This window comes from Camelus ferus, chromosome 27, assembly GCF_009834535.1.
Source record: "Camelus ferus isolate YT-003-E chromosome 27, BCGSAC_Cfer_1.0, whole genome shotgun sequence".
Classification (NCBI taxonomy): domain Eukaryota; kingdom Metazoa; phylum Chordata; class Mammalia; order Artiodactyla; family Camelidae; genus Camelus; species Camelus ferus.
Genome location: NC_045722.1, coordinates 10,275,987 through 10,292,577, shown reverse-complemented (window position 1 = coordinate 10,292,577; position 16,591 = coordinate 10,275,987). Strand labels below are relative to the sequence as shown.

The 16,591-nt window shown below is 45.8% G+C and overlaps 1 protein-coding gene across 14 annotated transcripts in view; it reads right to left on the bottom strand.

Annotated features, from left to right (window-relative positions):
• CPEB1 (cytoplasmic polyadenylation element binding protein 1) overlaps nucleotides 1–16,591 on the bottom strand; it is a 67,255-nt gene that overhangs the window by 10,407 nt on the left and 40,257 nt on the right. For 12 of the 14 annotated variants that reach the window (XM_032468825.1, XM_032468824.1, XM_032468816.1 and 9 more), the window contains 3 exons: nucleotides 14,308–14,496; nucleotides 2,143–2,369; nucleotides 157–409 (listed from right to left, as the gene is read on the bottom strand). In XM_032468825.1, coding sequence (XP_032324716.1) covers nucleotides 157–409; nucleotides 2,143–2,369; nucleotides 14,308–14,461 — 634 coding nt within the window. In that variant the 5' untranslated portion in view covers nucleotides 14,462–14,496. Of the gene's footprint in view, nucleotides 1–156; nucleotides 410–2,142; nucleotides 2,370–14,307; nucleotides 14,497–14,703; nucleotides 14,818–14,863; nucleotides 15,014–16,591 lie in introns of those variants that run through there. The other 2 variants (XM_032468820.1, XM_032468821.1) reach the window with 2 other exon arrangements.

Below are 16,591 nucleotides of genomic sequence, written 5' to 3'. Positions count from 1 at the left end.
TCACTCCTCAGAGCACACCATTCTTTGCAGATGCAGAGACTTCACCATGCAATCAAGTCCTCTTCTGGACAGTCCACCTTCTGTGAACTGAGGTCACTTACTCTCTGTCCGGAGAATGAGGCCTCAGGCCCCCCACATGCCCGTAGCCACACTCACCTGCAGCTTGCCTGTGCAGCCTGGCTTCTCTCTCTATGCTGAAGGGGTCTTTAGGAGCTTCGAGGAGGTCCCAGGATGGCCACACAGAAGCTCCTGGCCATCTCTTTGATGCACTGGTTGGGGAGGGAGTGACTGCAGCCAGAGCAGCTTGCTCTTGGTCCATCCGGGAGCCAACTCCCATCTTTAAAGGGTCTCTGGGACCACCCCCAGTCAGAGACAAAAAGGGCAGGGGAGGGGAAATGCGGAGGCTTGACTAGGGAAGGAAAAAGGAAGATACAGGTTTTTAAAGGACAGTTTTGTTATAAAAGTAATAATCACACTATACAACTAAGAAAAATACCATTTAGCATTTGATATATTTTCTTTCAGACTTTCTTCCTATTTATTTTTAAGATTAGTTGTTCTTACACCATAATTTAAACAAATTCTTCTCTTTCCAATTCAGTTTTTTCCCCCTACATTGCCAGTCTTTATAATCATTTTTAATTAACTTGTGATACTCTATTTAGGGAACAAGCTACACTTCCAGATCTATTCCCCTATTGTTATTTAAACATTTAGATACTTTCCAAGTTTTCAGGATTATACATAAAAACTTTAAGGTGTAGCTTCTTCATATTTTGTGTGTTCTCTGGTCAGATTCCTAGACGCAGGATGCCAAAATGCTTTCTATGAGGATTGTGTTCTATCAGAAATGTATGTGAACACGAGTTTCACTACAAGCTTGTGTCAAGGCTTTAAATTCTACTAATCTGAGTAAAAATGATACTACTTCATCAAAAAATAAACTAAAATAATTACTCAATAGAATATTTCCTAAGTTCAAATACTGCTTCTATTTCCTTTTCTGTGAGTTGTTGGTCCATATCCCCTTCATCAATTAACTTTGGGGTGGGGTATCTGAGACAGTTCTTTTAATGAAATTCAAAAATATTAAAGCTGGTTATGAGGTAAATTTCCAAGACTGAGTCCCATCTAAAGTAACATAAACAGAATTAGAAGCACCTCATCTAACCCCATTTAACAGGGGAATAAACTGCAGCCCAGAGAATCAAAGGGACCTACTTGTGGTTACCCTCTTGGAAACACAGCCTGAAGTCTGAACACAAAACCAGTGCGTAGTGGGGACACCAATGCCAGCTTTCATATTTCAGGACAGGTTGAGGGGACGCAAGGTGAGTCCTAAGAGGTCATGCTATGAATGGGACATGGCAACAACCAATGTTGCCAGTCTTGGACGTGGAAGAGAAGAGGGCAGGAAAATAAGCCATTCTACTCACTCAACAGTCAGCTCAGGCTCAGAAGCCATCTGAAACTGTATTTTAGTTTAGGATTATTCTCACTGCCATCCCTATGTATTTCCTCCTACTACCCCCATTCCTCATCTATTCTAATCCATTTGCCAACTGCATTTAGCATAAGTGCCACACACATCACGCATGGCTGTAGATACGGAGAAACAGATGCATAAATTAACTCTGAGGCAGTATTTTATAGATTCATCATGGTCTCAGAGCTGGTATGGGTCAGTGAAAAGAATGTAGGAGCTAAATAGAGTCAGTCAGATCTGGATTAAAATCCTAGCCCTGCTGATTACTAACATGTGATTTATAAAATCATCACTTAGAAATTTTGAGATATCACATGTAAAGGTACATAAATGGTATTGTTTAAAGGCTAAAGAAAACACCCCTGTAAGTCAAGAAACAGAACACTGCCAGGACTTGCATTTACTTTTGAAATTAACTGGTTCCCAGCAGCTCTTGGAGTAACCCGTAAAGAGTCCTCAGCTCAGGTCCTGAAATGTACTGCTGAACGGGTATACAAGGCATCCTCTACTCTGTTGAGGATGGAAAGTTCTATACGTGTCCACAATGTCCTCCACCCCTCCCATCATTCCACCCCCTGTCAGCATTCTAGTGGATATGCATCCCACCTCAAGCTCGCTTGCCCTCCCCACCCCCCATTCCTCAATAAGTCACATACAATCAAATCTGAGAGATGATCTGATCCAGAGCTGAAGCCACTGGTGTCTGAGTCAGAGGGGCTGCTAGAACGGGAGTCCAAGATGGGCCGGGTGTCCAGGCGGGATCCTCTAACTGAGGGTGCTGGAAACTTGTCCACCAAGTCAGATCCAAGGGGGTCCAGAGGCAGGAAGCTCAAGGGAGGCTTCCCCAGGACATTGCCCAGTGGGTTGTGGAGCATGCTCAGTACTAGGAAGAGGGGGGAAAAAAGCAAGTCTCATGACCTCTTGGTTTTCTTTCCAGCCAAGAGCCCTTCCCTTTTTGCCCAAAGCCACCCAACAAAATACACCAAAGCATGACCACTGAAAGCATGACAGAACCACAGTTAAAAGTATAATAAGCAGGTATACATCCAGTACTGATACTGACCACCCAGAGCCCATTAGAAGCAGGTACAGGATGGCTTTCTGAAGACCAGAGTTCTACCAGTGGCAGCAAAACTCCTGCTCTCTGCTACCCAGGCTTAAGGGTCAGTGCATTTGGGAAACTCTGCCACCCTGGTCACAGCTACTATTAATGTCTGAAAACACGTGCCCATGTTGCCATAGGAGATGTCTTCAGCACAATTAGGAAGCCCAAACTTACTCCCTCTTACTGACTGTCAACTGCTTTGTTGGAACTCCCACCTTTCTAGCACTAGGTAGCTAAAATACAGAATCTCACGCCACCCCTAGAAGTCTATAAGTCAAGCAAATTCAGATTCTTTTCTTTGCATCCCTGGACTTTAGGGTCCTAACATTTAGGATGGAAGCAGAATGACATTGTGGTTAAACCTGCTCTGGCTTAAGACAAACTTGGGATGAAACCCTGGGTCTGACACCACCTTTACATGGCTGTGTGCTCAGGGAAGCTTTCTTCAGTCTCCATTTTCTCACGGCATCTTGAATGGATTACCAACTACTTCATAACACGGTCAGGAGGGTTCAGTAACTAAGACAGCAGAAAGAAAGTGCTCAGCATAGCACTGCCCAGCACACAATAAATATTTAAATATTAAACATCAAAAAAGAGTGAAGCAGAGGCCAGGAAAGATAAGGGAGGTAAAGTGGACAGCAGAAAAGAGCAGCATTTTACCACACTGGCCTTGGGAAAATAAGGAATTCAAAGCAAAGCAAAACACGCTTTTATCCATGAGGAAGCGGTGTAAGAGGGCTTTGGCCACGGAGCTACGGTAGCACCAAGGCTAGGTAAGAAGCCTTATTAATCTGATTTTTTTTTCCATCTGCAGAAAGGGGAAAACACCCACCTCAAAAGGGCTGAGAGATGAAACCAAAATAATGTGTTCATGTGTGAAAGTGTTCAATAAACGGTGGCTGTGACTGGCTACACATCACAATTACTCACTAGTAACTGAGTGGAACATAGGTCACCAGAGCTGGTTTCCTCTCAGGGTCCAAGTCAGTCTGCATGTCTGCCTAGGGCTGTGGTGAGTCTCAGGAGACAGGAATAAACCTCTCCAAGAATGAAATCAAAGTGAAAGCCTGTTTTCAGGTGTGCCATTCATGACACGGCTTACGTGCAAGATCAGACCAGCCCGCTCTCCTTTGGCCAATGACGTCCCTCTCAGATCAAGATAAGGTAGGGGTGCTCTGAACTCTTTTTTTCTTTTTTTGAAAGCAGGGGATGGTGTGGATGTGATTATTTATTTTACTGTGTTTATTTGTCCTTAATTTTTAAAGAAACTATCCTGTTCTCCCAAGTAGATGTACCATTTTATATTCCCACCAGCACTGATGAGTTTCAGTTCCTCCACGTGTGCTGGCCAATACTCAATATAGCAGATCTTTTAAATTCTAGCCAGTCTAATGAGTATGTGTGTTGAGGAGGTGGATGTTGTACCATATTCAGCAAGTTTTATTACTTAGTTTTTTACTTTATTTTTTAAGGAAACATTCTTTTAACTAGGTCTTTCAAAGCAGTTTCCCTAAGCACAAGCACTTAACTTATGCCAAAACTGTCTCTCAATGCTTGAATTCTGACACCCGTAGGAAATAATCCCTGAAAAATTTCTCAGATATTCCTGACAAACCCCTGCCTCAATGAGACACAAAGTCAAAGCCCCTGGAACTCACGCCCTGAGAGAGCAGGAGGTGTGAAGATTTATTCCAGGCTCCTCCTCCAGGTGCTGCAAAATGTGGCAAAAAAAAGCACTGTGAAAACTAACAGATCATATGTATTAGTCTTAAAAGTGGTACCACTGCCCTAGAGGGCCTCATTTTTCTTCACATTTTACACAAAAATGTTTAGGGTGGTGAATGATGAAGTAACAACCAAATCATAAAGACCTCTGAAAACCAAGTCAGGGTGTTTAAATTTTATCGTGAAGGTAAGTGGGAGACACTGGACAGCTGTTGTGGGGCCAGCCAAGGAGGCTGACCGGGGAAACAAGGGAAGACTGCACTGGTACCCAGAGCCCAGCTGAGAGACAGTATTCTCAGACTTGGGTGACTCTCTTCAGCAGTGTCAGGAACCAGGATAGACACTGGATCCATACAGGGCTGTGGGTTTTTTCCAAAGAGGGTGCGAAGAAGGAAATAAGTCAACAGAGTTGATGGTACCAGCGAAAGAGGAGATGAAAACAGGTCATGTATTAAAGTGAAAGACAGAAGGGAGTCAATAGACTCGAAGTGAGTGGAAGATCAGCAGTGGCCATGTGCTGACAGCTACCAGAGGACTGAAGGGGCAGACAGGACGGAGGAGGAGGGCGGACAGTGCGTGCGAGGACTGCATGGTCCAGGGTGTGCACCCAGAGGTGACTGAGGTGGACTGTGTACAGTCTACAATACCAGACAGGTCATCCATATGGACATTCAAGGTACCCACAGTGACAAGTGGGCCTTGGGTTAAAACAAACAAAACACAGATATTGAAATCCTCAGAAAAGGGAAAAGACTTGAAAATTGTTAAGGAAGAACAAAAGAATGACCCTGAGGTAGATGAGGCTTGGGAGAACATGCAGCCTCCATCTGACAAAATAGCATCCTGAAGAAAAACCCTTCAGTGGAGGCAGAAGTTGGAGGGGGCACTCACCAGGGACAAATAAGATAAAGGACGTTTGTTGATCCTAGAAAAGGGCAGCACAGTAGAGCGCTCCAAGAGTTATCAAGGGAAACAGCATAAAGCAGGATGCAGGAAAATGCTCAAGCTGTATGACAGCTGGCCCAAGGGGCTCCTGTCTGGGGGCATCAAGGATGATAAATCCTAACTATGTCCTCACCCAAGGTTAAAAAAAAATGTATTTGAAGGAGTCAAATACAGGAGGGTGCCCGTGTAGATCACTCTTCTCATTCACCTCAATCTATGTTCACTACTGTGTTGATACATCTGTTCCAACAGCCACAAATCCATCTACCTCAACTAAACCTACAATCTTTTTTTTGCCATGCCCACAAAGATATCTTGAGGCTTTGTCAAATTCCTGTGTCTGTCTGTAACACTGAAATTCTGTCTGTAACACTCCTCTACTCTGATAATAAACCTGTCTAAAAAGAAAGTGGCATGACAACCCACAATAGCCACCAACAAAATCCACTTCCTTAAGTGCTCAGAGTTCACAGCTAATCATCTGTTCTACAATCTGGACCAGGTTCAGTCAGACTCCTACCACTCACTAACAGCAGCTTCCATTTACTGCACATCTAGTGTATGCCAGATACTGTTAGGCACACTTTAGGTAAACTTCAATGAATCTTAAGAAGTGGGTATTATTACCCCGTCCTAACAAAAGGAAACCAAGGCTCAAAGGGCAAGCGTTTGTAGTGTGTTTATCAGCTAGTGAGGGATAGAGTAGAACCCAATTCTTTCTGATTCCAAGCTTTATCTTCTTTTTTTTCTCTTCCTTTTTAAAAACTAAACTATAGTGAGTTACAGTGTGTCAGTTTCTGGTGTACAGAACAATGTCCCAGTCATGCATATATATACATATATTCGTTTTCATATTCTTTTCCATTAAAGGTTGCTTTATCTTCTGTAATGCAACATTCATTAGTCACTTTTTTTTTCAATGAGGACTTTACATCTTCTTGTCTTCATATTCTTGACACCTCTCTTATTCTCAAATTCTTTTAAGACCACCAAGTACTCAAGCTAGCTCAGATTCCAGAATCAGTACCTTAGGATCTTAATCACCCAGGTCTTAAAGTTTCTCTAGGACCTTGCCACTGCAGGAATTCATTAAAAATGTATCTTGGGCCTGACTCCAGACCTACTGAATCAGAACCTGCATTTTAACAAGATCCCCAGGAGATGTGCGTGCACATTAAAGTTTGAGAAGCACTAATCTAGAAAAACCTGAGGCTTGCTACTTCAAGCTTCTAATCAGTTCCCCTTACCACATCTAAAAAACCTTTCATATGTAATTATTTCCCTTGACTTAAAAAAAAAACTGTAGGTTATTTAAATATAGGTCTTACAGCACAATGGCAGCTAATACCCAGGAGGAAAAAAGAAGCAAGGTAGCTATATAGGACATTTCCCAAAGAATTTGATCTCTAAAAAACCCCCCGTGGTAGGGAGGGGGTGTTGGGGGAAAGGAAAGAGGGAAAGAGACCTAACCAGGAACAAATAAAGAATATATAAAAAAAGATTGGCTTGGATTGTGATAAGTTTCAGGAAAACTGATGGCCAGAAACAAGCTGAACACCCACCGAAAAACACTCAGGACAAGAACTCTGGAAGCTCATTACTGAACAAAAACAAAGAGAGCTCAAGTGTACTGCTTGGGGCAGATACATGCTAAGAAACAAGGAAGAGAAAATGCTGTTAAGAACACTACTGAGTCGCTGGACAAAACTGGACTATGAACAGTAGTTTAACGAGAATATTATTTCAATTTTAAGTTAACTGAAGTTTATAACTTTTGCTGTATATGGATGTATGTAAGAACACTCTATTCTTACTGGTTCAGAAATTATATATACATGCATATATAGAGAGAGAATGGGCAAATGATAAAGCAAATGAGGTAAAGGTCAAACAACAGGAGAATCTGGAGAAAGGGAATACAAACATTCTTTGTATAATTTTTATTTTATATTTATAACTTCTGTAAATCTGAAATTATTTACAAAATTTTTTTAATGACCGAAAGGAAAACTAGTCAATTCCCATTTGACTTCCTTCGCCTTTTTCAAGGCAACTGATCTGATCAGAAAACGGGAAATCAAGCACAACTAATAAAGACTAGAATCCCCAGGGGAAAAGACGGTAACTGAGTACCTTTGGAATCTCTGCTTATAAGAGAAATAATCTTTTAAAGAAGTTTTTTTTATTATGTTTTAACGTGATGTGGTTTTTATTTTCGTTTCTTTTGTGGGGGAGGAGGTAATTAACTTTATTTATTTATTTATTTATTTATTTATTATTTTTAATGGAGGTACTGAGAATTGAACCTAGGACCCTGCGCATGTTAAGCACACACTCTACCACTGAGCTATACCCTCCCTCCACTTAAATAAGCTTTTAAAAGCCTCAAAAACATTTGGATAGATATTTGCAGGCACACATGTATACAAAGTTCTGCCTTCTCAATCATGCACACCAACCATTCTTACCACCCCACTCCAGGAGTAATTAGTTCAACACCTGGAGGAAAGCAGGTGATCAATGCTTGCTGAACAGTACTGAAAGAAAGGGACTATCATATCCTTAGGAGTCAGTATGCTCGTTGGGGCTATACCCTTTCTATCACGGTTATTCAATTTAAGAACACAATGCTGCTCAGATGCAATTCAGAATTACAAGAAAAAACACCTTAGTTCACCCTGACCCAGCTTATCACCAAAACAGAAGTTGAAAGTACAGTTACTTCACATCAAATTTGTGGCAATACCCCTTCTACTAGTTTCAAATACTTTCTTCAAAGACAACTAAATATATATAGATACAAGGTGAAGAGAGTCATCTTCCCCTGACCAATCCTCCCCAGAATCTGTTGGGCTCCTCGTAACCATTGAAATACACGTCTACACTGAAGTACACGGAGCAGGGAAGAGCACCAACTGAACACTATACCAACCACGTAGGAAAACAGGGGAAACAGCTTGGACTGACGGCCCAGAAAGGGGCAATGGCATCAGGCAAAGATGTTAAGATCGGGCTGTACCAGAATTAACAGACCTGAGTCACGTCAGCATCTCTATGCATCAGTTTCCTGCAAATATCAAATTGAAAGGAGCCAAGAATACAAGCGTTTGATAGAAGATACAGGGAAGACAAGAAAATAATTATCAAGAAGCTTACAGTTTTTTGAGTGGTTTGATATTTTCCTTAACTCACAGAAGGAGCCAAGTTTCTGGAAATGGTCACTCAGATGGTCAGATGCCCTACAGTGACCTAACTGTCCCTCTATAACCCAACGTCGCCAAGGACCTGGCCGGGTAGTTCTTTGAGTACCTACAAATCAAAGTGAGGAAAGCAGCACAGACACTGGGCTTCCAGGGAAGGTGGGACCTCATTTTAAGACATGGAACCTGTCTTGCTCCTAGCTCAGTCCATGAGACTATAATTCCCCCATTGCAAGGTTGCTGAGTAAACAGCATTGATTCCCACCAGCTGGGAATCAGGACGGAAGGAGCAATCCCTTCTTCCTAACTTGAAGTAGGAAGTATATCTATTTGGAAAGGCATTTTCTTCAAGCCATATAACCTGAAGTTCAGTGGAAGTGAAGGGTCCCTTATGTGACTGATCTCAAACTCCATGCCACATCATACAGCACAAAACTTCATCACGGTCAGATGTCAGGAATTAACCTAGATGGCCTACGGGGCTGGGCAGTGTGGGACAGAAGCCTCACAGTCACTTTTCAGTGGTGGCCAAGGCCCTGACCTCTGCTCTGCTTGTATCCTGATAGATCCTCTACAACTCAGGGATCATAGAAAGCCTGAGGATTTAGAGGGTGCAGCCCTGGTGGCCAAATGTATAGTAAATCCTTATCTTCCAAGAGTCACTAAGAAAAACAGTGTGCTCTTCCTGGAGCAGAGGCACCCATTCCCACTCACATGCTGGCAAGAATCCGCATCAGCTACCAACAGCTCTAAGGGAAGTCACGGGGAGGAGAGGACCTGGCAGAGGGTTCCAGCTCATTAGCGCTACCTCAGAGGGTACAAGAGACCAAATCAGCAATAATATTTTTAGACGGATTGTTAACTTTCTCCACTTTCACCCTTCTGTGCCAGCTCCTGTGGGTTTTACAGCTGAGTCACTGTTCGAATTTTCTGAAGCCTTCCCCAAGAGTACAAAGGCAGCCCGGGTCTGATGGCGGCGGCAGCAATGGCAGCTGGAGCTTGGCACTGGATGCCTGCACTGCAAGACACTGAGCTTGAGCTCAGCTCAGGGGGAGACCAGGCCCAAAACATCATAGCCAGATGCCGGCTGTCTAACAGGAGTGGTCGTGGGAAAAACCCAGACCAGGAGCCATTATTTTTAGCCTGAGATACAAGGCTGCACACCTGGAACCCATCTTCCCTATTCCCAACCCTTGGTTCTAGGTTGCCTGCTCAAAATCTATCTGCAGGCATAGAAGGAGGAAGGGGGAGGGCAGCACTCATTCCAGGTATGAACAGAATGCTTTCCCTAAGACTTCAACTCTGCAACTCTACACCACACCCCAACTCAGGTGGTGATCTTGTGAGTCTGAACTCCCTCTACCAACTCTGCATCCCACAGGTCCAAGGTGGTACCCAACACAGCCTTTCTCCCCAGTCTCGATTTTTGGACAAGTTTCATTACCTGAAGAAACGACATACCCAAGTTCCATGTAAGGTCAGCACACACTCTGCCTCTGCACCCAACCACCTCAACTTCTTTCTCACCTACAAGGTACCCCATTGTCACACTGCTTCACAGGACCTCCCTCCTCCCTACACTAAAAGCTATTCCTCAGTAGACTACCTGACTCCATGACAGAATTCACGCTCCAGTGTATGACAAAAACTTTCAGTAAAGGCATCATCATGCCCTAAAAGCTGTGGGGGCTCAGCAATACTGATCTTAAGAATCTGTCCGTCCAGACCATCAGCGCAAGTAGGAGACAGAAAGGTGGGAGAGACCTTATCTGAACTGTACAGTTCAAAATTACCTGGAATTAACTCAACAGTTATCATTCATCCAATAAACACTTATTTAAAAAGAAAAAAAAACAGGAGCCAGGAACTGTGCTACACACTGGGAATACATTAGTGCAGAGCTGGACAATCAAGGCAGATTTGCAGAAGAACTTGGCTAGGCCCAGGAAGTTCATGTTCTACAGAGGAGGAACTCACCCCTATTCTGAATGCTGCCTCAAAAAGGCTGTTTGGAAGCAGAGCAGCAGCAGGAGCAAAATGCTGAAGACCCTCCTCTCTCATTCCAGGCTGATTCAGCCTGCAGACCTGTGGGGAGCCTGCAAGTGCAAGGCACAGGGAGCGTGCCATTCACTGGTCAGTAGTTAGTGCAGAAACCAGAGAGGGTGAACAGGTTAATCCCAAAGGGACTTCTAAAGGAGAGTGGGAGGAAACAGGACATGTCCTCTGGCATCCTTAGACTAAGCATTTGGTCTGCCCACTGGGCTTCTGTACAAGGTATTCATTAGGAGTCCTTGTTTCCAGGTCTCCCAAAGTAGATTCTCAGTTACCCTACTTCCTGCTGAGTAATGCTGCATGCAGAAGAGTCACCAGGGGGAAGCCAGGAAGACAAACCCGTCGGATGGCACGGATGATGAGCTGAGACTCAGGGTGAAGAGGGAGTCGGAACTGTCCGTCCAGTGCCCTGGCCTTGGGGGACCTCAGCAAGATCACTCTCTGGCTGAACAGCCCTGGAGTTGTATCAGAGATACCTTAACATAAATACTCCTGCCCAGAATGTTAGGGTTCTGCCCACAGGAACACAAAGGTAACAGAAAGCAGAAGAGATTTGGAACCAAAGAGATCTGGGTTCAAATTCTGGTAGTCGTGTCACTTTTGGCACTTGACGACCCCCGTGAGCATTATTCCCTCGTCTTTCAGATAGGAACAATAGTAATATCCATTTCACAGGACTGTGCAGGCATTAAAATCATATGACATACTTAGCACAGGAAGTAGTTGCTAAATGGTGATTATTAGTAACCTTCTCCCTCATCCCAGGATATTGAGGATGGCTTTCATAGCCCTCTTGTTCCATTACAGGACTTGGGACACTGCAAGGACAACAAAGATAACCCTGGACATATGCCATCATGGTCACTTCTAACATTCAGCTTGCCCTTATGGGAAGGAAGACTTCCTTCCTAGCATGAGGTGAAGCCTCAGGGGCAGGCACAGTCTAGAAGGGAGGGACCCCAGAGTACTACATCCACACCAAAGCCAGCCTTACAGGAACAACTCTCAGAAACAGGGTCTTCCTGCAGGCCTCCAAGGCCAATGAAATCCCCACAGCAGAAGGACCCTTTCCACTGGAGAAAGGTCCCTACGTACCAGTCTCACGCTGAGAATCCAATGAAAAGGTTGCCCCAGTGCAAAAAATCCTTAGGGGAGAAAATGGAAGGCCCCAATCACAGCAACTATCCTGCTGCATTTGGTATACCTTCTTATCTGTTTTGCCTTGATAGTCAAGGGGATTTTTAAGGGCAACAATTTTATTTGTCAATGTACTTTCAGTGCCTAACACAGTGCTCAATGTTTGCTGAATGAAGCTAGTCAACACTTTTCAGGCAAGAGCCCTGCTATCTCCAATCTTGCCTCCTCCCCATCCCCATGTTGCTCAAAACTTAAAAGTTGTAGGAAATGGTTAGACATGAACCCACAGGCACATGGGGCAATATATCACCAACCAGAGCCCAAGGAAGAAGCTTGCACCATGTGCTCCATGCGCTCCATGCAGACACAGCAAGGTAACAGGCTGTCTGCCAGGATGACTTCTCAGACTGTCCAGAGCTGTTAAACACCTCCTCCCTCCCTAAAGAAACTGAACTAGCTGGTCTTCAGATGGGAAGGCAGTGTAGGCACTGGAATGTGGGCTGCATGTTCCCGCATTGCTGGCAAGGGTGCAGCTGGCTGGTGGGAAGGCTGCATCCTACTCCAGGAGGCGGTACCCTCATGTGGGCTTTCCACGAAGGCTCAGAGAAAGAGAGATGACAATCACCACAGCTCCAAAATCCGAGGGTATCACAGGGATTAGGGATGGGTGTGTCCTCTGTCCTCGGAAAGGAAGACATACCCACACTAGCCCTGCCCATGGCCAAATCATATCACTGGGGCAACTCTCTGGGTCCCTATGAACACTAGGACCACAGACTGCAGGCCCTCCCTGATCCACAGGATCATGTAATATTTATCACTAAAGTGCTTGAGATGGAAGGTGGAGAAGTAAATCCATTTTTACTTAGGAGACAAACAGCTACAAGCACAGGACTCTCAGATGATGGGGAAGCAAAGGAAATTATGGCTCGACCCAAGCTAATTTTCACAGCCTAATTTCAGAATGACTTTCAGGCCAACCTCTCCAAGTCCCAAGGTGGACTCCCCTGCATTTCTATGTGTTATAATATATTTCGGAAGGACCCCTGTAGCTAAGAGAAACCAGAGCCAAAGAAGGGCCACACCCAACATGGTATCAGTGAATGACAGTGGATCAACAATGACTACCACAGACGGGTGCCCGTCTCCTGTGTGAGCTCCTCTGTCTTTTGCTCAGATAAAGCAGTGAGGGGAAGGACAAGGTCAGCTTCACAGGCCCCAGGTAAGCTTCAGGGTACCACATAAAAGACACTGCCACGGCCCCCAAGTCAAGATCTCCAGGCACAGGACACCAAACAGTGACACCACACTTCCTTGCCCAGGGGAACAAGACAGTAATCAACCTTTCTGGAAAAACCTGAGTCAGCTGAAGACCAGTACTCCAAAGAAATTCTACCTTAACCCAGACATAGTTACTTAGGGTGAAGCTCTTTCCCACCCGCAACCAAATTTAAAAAATCCACCTTCTGCCCTCAATCAAATGGGATTTACCAAAACAATTGGGCATTAAAATGCCAACAGACACAACAGCCCCAGTCTCCGCAAAGCATTCTAAAAAAAGACCTGCGCCAAATAGGGTGGAGGCCAGAGAAATCAACAAGACAGTACCTTGCTGCCATGACTGCCAGTTTCTGGAGCAGGGGAGGCAAGGGAAGGGTGGCAGGCTCAGTGAATCCCACTGTCAGCACCAACAGCAAATGGCTGCCCCCACCCCTGACTTTCCATCTTTTTAAAGTATCTGTTGCCAATATTCTTTTTATTAAGGTACAATTTACATAAGGCAAAATACGTAGATTTTTAAGTATAGCCATAGTATTTCTTAAGTTCACATTTCTTCCTGAATACTTCAAGATGTGTATCTGGCCAACCCTCCTCCTTGAACCACAAGAGGGAAATAAATGGTCAATGGGAAGGTATGAGGAGAAACATCTCAAGGGGTTGCCTAGAAGCCCCTTCAATTTGTCCCCATCGAATCCTTCCAGGATGACAAGGGATCCTAAAGGGGAGTGGCTCTTCCTTCATCCACTTAGTTACCCTTGACACAAAGAAAAAAAAAGCCTCCACGGCTGAGAGTTACTCCACCCGCTTACCCTGCCTACCCCTTTTCAGGATCAATGCTCTTAACCTTATGTTAAGCCAATTCCAATATCCCAGTATTACCCAGCCTCACTTATGGTTAAAATTCTTCCCTTGCCATGATTCAGGGGCCACCCATTCGTCACACATAGCTCCCGAGTTTTAAAAGCCACTGAGAAATAGAATCTGGACATCCAGTAATCAGCCCCTTAAGTCCCCTCCCCCGCCTAAAAGTGTTTTGCTTCATCATCTCCAAGACAGGCCTGGGCACTAGGGGGTTAGCTGGATCTTTTCTGCATAAAACTGTCACCTTGGGGACCCTTTTCAGGGCCACCTCAGGTGCAGACTAACAACTCCAGGGAATTTATCAGGGTAAGTGGAAAAGCCATGTCTGCCTTTACGAGCAACCATCTGTCCTGCCACACTCACAGCCAGCATTTCCATCTTTTGCAAAACAGCTCCATGTTGTATGGGGAGGGGGGAGATGCAAAGGGGAACAGAACAACTGTTGCTGTGGCTATCTTCCCTCACCACCCCATGCACACCCTCCCCCAGCCAACTCATCTTCTGGCACTCACCCGAGTGTGTGCTGCTCTGGGCTGAGGAATCTGAGTCCTGGGTGCTCCAGGGTCGGTCCCAGCCTGTGAGACTGAGGGACTGCAGGCCAAGGCACAAGTCATTTGCATCTGGGAGGCCACGGGAAGAATCTTGCGCAGAGGTGGGGAAAAGCATCCTGCTTGTAACTGTTTCTTCAGAGTCCTGGAAGTCTGTTTTGGACAGGAGGACAGCAGAAACCCCAGAGTTAAGGGCTGTTTTCCCCAGTATTATCGACAATAAATATTATTAATAATAGTTTCCTCAGGCTCAAGGACCAGACATCCAAGCTGGCTGGATACTGCAGCCGCTGCTTCTGCACTTTTGGGGGTGTTAGAGCAAGAGCAGTTGCCATCCAGCCCCCCTCCCCACATACACACCCCTATCCCGTCTGCATTACAGACTGGGCCAGCATGTGATCAGGCTGCTGATGCTTCCCGCTGCCAGTGACATCAGCCGGCTGAGCCGTGCAATAGAGAGCGGCATCATCCCTCACAGAACGGGGGAGGAGCAGGAGGGGACGACAGGGAGGAGACTTGCCTCCCAGGGAAAAGATAGCACAACAGCTACTTGGAACAGTCCGGGTGCAGTGCCGGTAAGTCAGGGTTGCGAGGCAGCGCCCTCCAGTCTCCAGCAATGGTGGCCAAGCGGCCCTCAGGCACGACTGAAGTCCTCTCTGCTGACAGCAAAGCCAAAGCAGCAGACTGCCTGCTTGTGTAGCTCTGCCCTCCTGCCCCTCCCTTTCCCTCCCTCTGCTCTCCACCCCCAAACCCAAAAACACTCTAGTCCTGGACTCTCTCCAGCCGCTTGCTCAAGCCCTGGTTTTGCAGCCCAATGCAAAGCTTCACAATTCTGCTAGCAAAAATCTATGTGCTCCAAGTGGCCCCTGAGCAGCACCCTGACACAGCAGTGTTTACCACTGAGGATGGGACAACCTTCAGAAAAACACTGTACACTTGGACCCTGGGGAACACCACCTGGTGCTCCAGGCTTGTCAGGAGCAGCTTATCACAGAGAAAGGCGGTCAGCTTTGGCGGGGGTGGGGGGAGATCGCTGGGCTACTCTAGGCATAACCTACAATCCACACGCTAGAGTAGGATCTGTCCTGACTAGGCTACTCCCTGCTCCCAAGTTCCCTCACCCCAAAAGGACGAGCATTAATAATGAGCAGATATATCAGGACCAGATCCAGCCTCCTGCAACTGTAGGCACAGACTGAGGAAACACTCCCAAAACAGTGTGTGACAGACCAAAACAAGACAGTCTCAGAAGCAGTATCACACCCTACCAGAAACCCCGTGTCAAGAGCACCCATCACCTGGCTCTGTCGATACTGTTTCTCTTGCCCTTCCAGGAGCACTGAGAGGATGCTGGCCAGCTGTGAGGATCACGAATGGCTCTGGCTGCCCGGGTCCTCTCTCAGGGGTGCTGCCCAGGACCAAGGCCCTATTTCTATAACCACTCACAGGTCCAGCAACAAAGTCCAGCTCCGCCCAGAGCTTCTGGAACCTCTGCTTTCCTGTTCACCAATGTGCTCTTCTGCATGTCCTTTTCCACCATGACCTCCAGCTACAGGGCTTCTTCTTCAGAAAAGAGGGTAAAGCAAAGGTCCCAGCCTCAGCAGGCAGGCTGCTCACACCTAGACCAGGCTAGCAGCACTCTGCCCTACTTGTTCTTCCACATTATAAGAAGTAACCAGATACGGGAAGCATGCCCACCTGGGACTGCCCAGGGCAGGGTCCAAGGTGGAGAGTAGGGGATAATGCTGTTAGCCACAGGGACAGCTGGCCAGAGCCTCCTGAGTATACCCTTCTGTCCACAGGCACTCAGGCATAGCCTAGAGGGGGAAAACGGCCAGTCTGTGGGAGGGACTCCTCCCCTTGGAGTTTTTTTTTCTTTTAAAGAGCTTTGCTGCTGTGTCATCCATCCACGTTATTCTTGTCTGGCTGTAGATGCTCTGCTTGCTCCCTGTGTTTGCTGAAGTCTTGTTCACCACGCAAAGGCTGAGCAAGAACTCACCCCTGCTGGTGTTGCTCCCACCCCAGACCACTCTCTCCTGCTTCTATGTTCACCCTCCCCTAAGCTAAGGATACACTTTACAAAAGTAATCCATATGTATTAATTATAAAAACACAATGCTTCCTTTAAAAAAAAAAACGTATTTAAGTACCCATTCTCCCCTAAACTTACGTAGCCCCTTCCACCCATATGTGAGGGCATTTAGAATTAATCGTTCCTCCTCTTTCCCTCTAGAGTCAGCGCCTTTGT